The sequence below is a fragment of the Triticum urartu genome, chromosome 5A, assembly GCF_056163025.1.
Source record: "Triticum urartu cultivar PI428250 chromosome 5A, HENAU_Tu73, whole genome shotgun sequence".
Classification (NCBI taxonomy): Eukaryota; Viridiplantae; Streptophyta; class Magnoliopsida; order Poales; family Poaceae; genus Triticum; species Triticum urartu.
Genome location: NC_141877.1, coordinates 640,214,410 through 640,221,724, shown reverse-complemented (window position 1 = coordinate 640,221,724; position 7,315 = coordinate 640,214,410). Strand labels below are relative to the sequence as shown.

The 7,315-nt window shown below is 45.4% G+C and overlaps 1 protein-coding gene across 1 annotated transcript; it reads right to left on the bottom strand.

Annotated features, from left to right (window-relative positions):
* Positions 1-3,559: 3,559 nt before the first annotated feature.
* Positions 3,560-5,212, bottom strand: LOC125530679 (4-hydroxyphenylacetaldehyde oxime monooxygenase-like). The gene has a single exon (XM_087525063.1). The coding sequence runs from the start codon at positions 5,173-5,175 to the stop codon at positions 3,652-3,654; it is 1,524 nt and encodes a 507-aa protein (XP_087381189.1). The 5' UTR covers positions 5,176-5,212; the 3' UTR covers positions 3,560-3,651.
* Between the last annotated feature and the right edge of the window lie 2,103 nt (positions 5,213-7,315).

Here is a 7,315-nt window from a genome sequence, read left to right as displayed (position 1 = left end):
CCCAAGCAAGGCCCTCGTGGCGGCGGTCAGCTTGTTTAATCATATATATTCTTTTTTTCCTAATTACCTAAACACAGTGGCTGCATAGTGGTTCCACTTGCTAACAATGATGAGGTGCATTGGAGATTGCCCTAAGACACACATATATATTGCTGAATTTAGCAAAGTTGTCTCGAGCCAACTCTTTTAACTTCTGCAATAGCCAATATACATGGCATGTTGTTCTCCAGACAATAGAATATAGATGGCCTAGAAGGGTTTTATGAGCATAGATGGCTTAAAAGGGTTCTATGAGCAAGGATTTTCTTTGGGCAGATACGTGCATTGCATGTGCAAGTTTACTAGTTAACAACATTGTGCAAAATACACCAGAAACACACAAGTGATACAACATGACCCAATAAAAACATTGTATACCAAGACACCTACTTTGCTCATTGCTTGGGAGGGCATAGCGTGAACCATTGTACATAAGGGTTTTTACTTTGCTCAGTGATCATCAGGCACGTAGGCACGCCATCACATGCTTGTAACTGCTGGCAGGCTAGGCTCAACATAGGAACACTGCCGTCCCCTTCGATGTATATAAAAAGATGTCGCGTGAAAAATAAGTCATAAAACTCTAACGCAAAATATTTTGAAGTGCATGAGGATGAATTAAGTTTCCAATACAATTAGAGTATCACATTAAGAAATCATTTGCTCTCAAGTGTTTGCTTTCTCTGACAAATAATTAGTTGTAATCCATTGACGCTTTTTGAGCAATTAGACATGATTTGCGCATGTTCTTTGTAATTTTACAAAATAATCACCTCCATGACAAAATTGGTGGTAACAATGAAAATAAGAAATAATGGGTATTACATTATATACTCTGCTGTAAAATAATGCAAGACATTTTAGATTACTACTTTACTGATCTAAAACGTCTTATATTACTTAACAGATGGAGTATATGTTTAGACGAACAGAATTGATCGTGTGCATCAATGTGCCCCTCATTTTCACAAATTGGTGCTAATATTTGTCATATATAAAGTAGAACTGATCTACTGGGCTCTAAGTTTGCATATTGAATCAACTTAAATGAAGAAGAAACTTATCTAGATGCAATCCAGGCTCTCCATAGTAAGTAAACTGCAGTTTGATTACAATACATATTGTAGCTTACCAAATTCCTTTTCAAGCTGCAGCTTATTTGCATTCTCATAATTTTTTGACAAAGGGAAGCAAACTCGAAAAATTTCAGCACAACACCTGTTTTCCAAATGCATCTTTACATGTTGCTATTCCGATCGTAGCCCCCTGCTACATGGGCTTATTTTTGGCCCCATCAACCACATGGCTCCGTTTTTTCTACCGGAGTAGATTCCATCAGACAGTTTGCCGGTTTGGGGCCCAAGTGGGATTAGATTGAACGAACGGCAAGAAACGTCCAGCGCATGTGATCCGACGGCCAGAAATGTGGAACGCAGACAGTTCCCAAGGCAGCAGACCATCCATTGTCGATTCGACTCCGTCGTTTCAGTAATTGAATCACGGTTACAAGAGGCCAGTAATGGCAATCGATGTGTTCAGGTCAGTTACATTGTCGGTTCACGCTCCTCCTTTAATCTCGCGTCCATATAATGTCCACTGTCTACCCTCTTCGCTCCTCGCTTCTACAAAACCTTAAACGACAGCCATGGTTGACACTCAGGTCGCTTGTCTTCCCTCTTCTGCCGATGGTCCCTCCACCATTCCCCCCCAATTCTGCATTACAGATTATATTTCTATTGATATTGTTCTTTGTGCTCTCAAATAAATGCAGGTTCTCTAGCTTGATCAATTAGACCTCAGTTCCAATTGGTTGGCTGATTCCGCTGCATTGCAAGGTGAGTCACTGCTTTCACCTTCAATGATTTCTTGGCTGAGATTAATATGCTTAAACACAACATCTTCAAATTGCTCATAGTTCTAATTGTTACAGTGTGAGATTATTTACTCGGGTCTAATATTCTTTCACACAGTCCAGAGTTGACTTAGAGTAACCACCATCTATTCAGCTTTTCTATTCTAAATGAACGACGTGAGGACGGTGCATATCAGAGTCATCTATTTGAAGGTATTTCTTTCATCACAGATCAATTCTTGTTTGTCCTATAATTTTCAAGTCCCCTCTGTATTTGGGCATGCCTCACTTTGTAGGAATGCAAATGTGAAGGTATGATACTTTTCTTAGTTCTCATTTGGTGCGTGTATTTTGATTGATTGTAGCGAGTGATTTTCAAAATTGAATTATTCATCAGAACTAAATTATAAGCCCAGCGTTCAAAATGAGGGAACAGAAAAACCATAGAGCAAAGCACCTGTTAATGGTATTTATGTTGGTAAATTTGTACAACCTCATTTCCCCTTTGTTCATGTTCGTTGTAATCCACAGGCCTCATCTATGGTGCTGGAGCCTGATTCAGGTGGATTGATTCGGGGAATTGCAATGGCTGTCGAACCAGGTTAGTACGTATCCACAGCAATAGCTCATCTTCCTACTTCAAGATCTCTCGGTGCGTGCATGCAATTAGTTAGTTAAATTTGATCTATCATTTATGTGTGGTTCACACCATGCTATTGCCGGATCCTCAACTTTGGTTGCTATCTGTGGTTCACTGATACTGTGTAAATCACAAGGAAATTACACTGTGATTCTTGTGCAACTCACTGTAAGTCGCAGCAGTTACAACGTATTTTACAGTGCAATTTTTGTTTTTTGTTAGGTTGGTTTGTCTTTGTTGGGTAACATCATTTTTCTATATAGTTTTTGGGTTTGTCAAAGTTAGGTGATAGCACTCTCTTAGTGTGAAAACTGCAAACCTACAGATTTACAGTGTAATTCAACTGCACATTTACACTGTCATTCCACCGTAAAACTGTAAATGTACTACTATAAATTACAAATAAGGCTTGACAAAATTACACTAATTTACAGTGGTACTCTACAGTTCTTTTACAGTGGCAATCTGCAGTTCTTGCTGTGCTAATATGCAGCAGTTTTTTCATAATTTGAAAGCGTACTCATGTAATCACAGTGCCATTTTTGTTCTACAGTTGATCTACTTTGTTTTCATGTACCACTGTTTTGTTGTTTTGGAAGTGGGTCAAGAGTGCAATCGGTTTGGCCATTGTAATATTTTCACTGTATTTTTTGGAAGTCCAGTAATGCCACTCTAATATTTACACAGTATCAGTGTAAGTTCTGCGTAAATACACTGTAATCACAGATTATCTATAAGTGTAATTTACAAACAGTACGTATGTAAAATACACTATAATTTTAGAAGTTTCAGTGCTAATTTTAACTCTGAATTGTATGTATCTAGACTGTAACTCTCAAGATATCATTGTTAGTACACTGTAATGACAGTGTAATTATCACTTCAATTTTTCTCCCAAATGACGGTGTAAGTTCAAGTTCTGGCCATAATGTCGCAAGACCCGATGTATAAACTCGGAGCAAATTTGTGCTGGAACTCAAAACATAAAAAAGAGTGATTCATGTTACCAGCCAAAGACGCGCGCATGTATCAATTTTCTTCATTTGTTCAACTAAGTTCACTCAAGATATATTTGCCAGATGTATAACTCGATATACCACTACCAGAGCAGCAGAGCTTGTCACACTACGTATGGGGTAGGCACGAGCACCAGCGGCGTCTTGCGGTGGAAGGTCAGCCTACCGGCCTCCTCCATGCTCACCTTCTCGGCCAACGTCCCCTCCGGCAGCTCCCACTCAAAGCCATACAGCATGTTGGCCAACGTGAACTCCACGTTCGCCACCCCCATGACCAGTGCGGGGCAGATTCGCCGGCCGGCGCCGAACGGCATCAGTTCCAAGTGAGCACCACGGAAGTCCACCTTGTCGTGCCTCCCGCCGGCCTCGAACCTCTCCGGCTTGAACTCCTCCGCGTCCTGCCCCCAGCTCGTGGGGTCCCTCCCGATGGCCCACGCGTTCACGAGCACCCGCGACCCCGCTGGCACGTCGTAGCCGCCGATCTCCACCCTCCGCAGCGTCTCCCGCGGCAGAAGCAGCGTAATCGGCGGGTGCAGCCGCAGGGTCTCTTTGACGACCATCTTCAGGTAGGTCAGCTTCGGCAGGTCGTCCGGTTGCACCCGCTGCTCATTGCCGGCGACCACGGCCCTGATCTCCTCCTGCGCTTTCTTCAGCACCTGCGGCTTCCGGATCAGCTCCGACATCGCCCACAGGATCGTCACAGAGCTCGTGTCGACGCCGCCGATGAACGCGTCCAGGAGGACAGCCTTGACGTGGTCCCTCGTGAAGCCGTGCTCCTCGCAGATTCTGACGAGGGCATCCACCAGGTCGCCGCCACCGCTCTCCGGCCTGGGGCGCGCGGGGTCTCGATGCTGCTCCAGCACTTCCTCGAAGAAGCCGTCGAGGTCTCTGAAGATCCTCTCCCGGCGCGCGACGATGCCGGCGAGCCGGTCGAGGAGGCGGCCGGCGGTGTTGGGGAAGAAGTCCTCGGCGGAGAAGCTGGCCGACATGTCCACGGCCTCCTGTAGCACGTGCTGGAACTGCTCGTACTTGCCCGCGAACGCCTCCGCGCCGTACACACTCCCGTACGCCACCGTGGCGATCACGCCATCGGCGACACGGAACACGTGCTCGTCCAACGACACCGGCCCCGCAGCGTCGCCCAGGGCGGCCATGAGCCTGTCCACCTGCTCCCGCCGTGCGGCCCAGGAGGCTTCGACGCCGCGCGCGCCGAGGAGCTCCGCGGCGAAGAGTCCGCGCATGTTGCGCCAGTAGGCGCCGTATGGCGAGAAGGAGACGCTCTTGCGCCCGTAGGAGAGCCGCGCGGGTCCCGGCGACGCGGGGCGGCTGCAACAGTCGACGTCATGGGCCTTCATGACGTCGCGCGCCGCAGCCGCGGACGAGACCACCACCGTCGTCATCGCGCCGAGGCGGAGTAGCATGACGGGGCCGTGCCGCCCGGCCAGGTCGCGCAAGTTGCGATGCGGTAGAGGGCCCAGTTGGTGCAGGTTGCCGAGCACCGGCACCCGCTTCGGGCCCGGCGGCAGCTTCAGCCGCCCTTCCTCGGTGCTGCGCTTCGTCACCAGCAGGTACGAGACGACGGGGATGAGGATGCCGGCTAGGAGGAGGAGGGGTAGTGAGATATCCATCGTCTCGACTGGAGGTTCAGCTAGCTCGCTCACCGACGAGGTGCTGCTGCTCGTGGACGGTCGTTGGGGGTTTATAAAGTGACTGGCAAGGACCTTATGATTGGAAGCCATTGATTGGAAGAAAGAATGACGAGGGGCCCACATCCCCCTGAAAATTGGGAGGAGGGTGGAGATTAGGAAGCTAATTGGTTTGATGTCAAAATTTGACAGTGTCAAATTTTGGCAACTATTAAATGTTGGTTAGAGATTCGTTTCATATTAATTTTCGTTGTCAACCACACAAACAATTTGGGGTAGAGATTAGGATGCTAATTGGTTTGATGCCAAAAATTGGCATGCCAAATTTTGGCAACTGTTAAATGTTGGCTAGAGATTGGTTGCATACCCATTTTCGTTGTCAATCACACAATAGGTTGGGGGCGGAGATTAGGAGGCTAATTGGTTTGATGCCAAAAATTGGCAAGCCAAATTTTGGCAACTGTTAAATGTTGGCAAGAGAATAGTTGCATACCAATTTTCGTTGCCAATCACACAAAAAGTTAGAGATGAAGATTAGGAGGGTAATAGGTTTGATGCCAAAAAATGGCATGCCAAATTTTGGCAACTGTTAAATGTTGGCTAGAGATTGGTTGCATACCCATTTTCGTTGCCAATCACACAACTGGTTGGGGGCAGAGATTAGGAGGCTAGTTGGTTTGATGCCAAAAATTGACATGCCAAATTTTGGCAACTGTTAAATGTTGGCAAGAGAATGGTTGCATACCAATTTTTGTTGTCAATCACACAAAAACTTGGGGGTGAGGATTAGGAGGCTAATTAGTTTGATGCCCAAAATTAGCATGCCAAATTTTGGCAAGTGTTAAATGTTTAGAGATTGGTTGCATAACAATTTTCGTTGCCAATCACACAAAAGGTTGGGGGGAGGGGGAGGGGGTGGAGATTAGGAGTCTAATTGGTTTGATGCCAAAAATTCAGGGGGGGGATTAGGAGGCTAATTGGTTTAATGCCAAAAATTAGCATGTCAAATTTTGACAACTATTAAACGTTGGCTAGAGATCGATTGCATACCAATTTTCGTTGCCAATCACACAAAAGGTTGCCAAATGTTGGCAACTTTTTATTTTGCCAAATGTTGCTTGCCAAATATTGGTAACAAACCAATCAGCCTCTAGTTAACGAACACACCCCGTAATAGTCCGTTGGTTTAGAGTTTTCACAATGGCATGGTGAAGGTTTAGTAAATCATTTGACACCAAGTACCATTTGATCCAACATTGAAATTCCTATAAGATTTTAATTCTTCACTCTAAAAATAAACACTACAATTTGTTTTTGCACTAGATGAACAATTTCTTATAATGCTGAATATGTTTTTAGTTATTTATGAACAACTTTAGTTAGTTAATTCTCCGTCGACTGAGGGCTAGTTGCTCCCGTAATATGCCCATGATATGCATGTTATCGCTCTTAATTTTACGACACCTACATGTTGTCTTGCTGTTATTTTAGATCCCTTTGGAAAGATGAAAAAAAAATCCAGGTCAATGACTTGTGGACTCCATCTTCTCACCACCTGATCAGCTGGTGGCACGTGGCATGCCCCTTCTACGTTTTGAGAGTTGGATCGGTTGGTTATTTTAAACTTGCTCACCACATATGCCATATCACTATACTGCCAAAAAACTTGTAGGTTGCTCACCACATATGTGTCATGTGGAATCGGTTGAACCTAGCTACTGACGTATGTATGCATCATTTTGGTGATTAGAGGGAGAGCAAGGATTAGAGCGAGTATGGACTTAGGTTTTCTAGCGCAATAAAAACTGTTTATTTCGGAGTTCGGATGATACATGTGTAGTTTGATGTCACATGGTAATCGCTCTATCAATTCTTTAAAGTCATTTGACATTATTGGTTACTGGTCACACCTCGCGACCACCTGGTCATGGACCAGCTCAAGAAAGTGTTGCAGCGTCTTGTGTGTGTGGATACGGGGACCAGGCCCTCAGCCATCCTCGTCCCATGTAGACGCACCTAGCCACCACATGTCGTGCGCTTGCGTATTGTACCAGGCATCCTACTCGGTGTAGTGGGATGCAACCACAATTGATGGCGAGCATCCTTTGAGGCGTCATCTCTA

Coding starts and splice junctions, on each gene's coding strand:
- LOC125530679 (XM_087525063.1), bottom strand. CDS start 5,175: ATGGATATCTCACTACCCCTCCTCCTCCTAGCCGGCATCCTCATCCCC.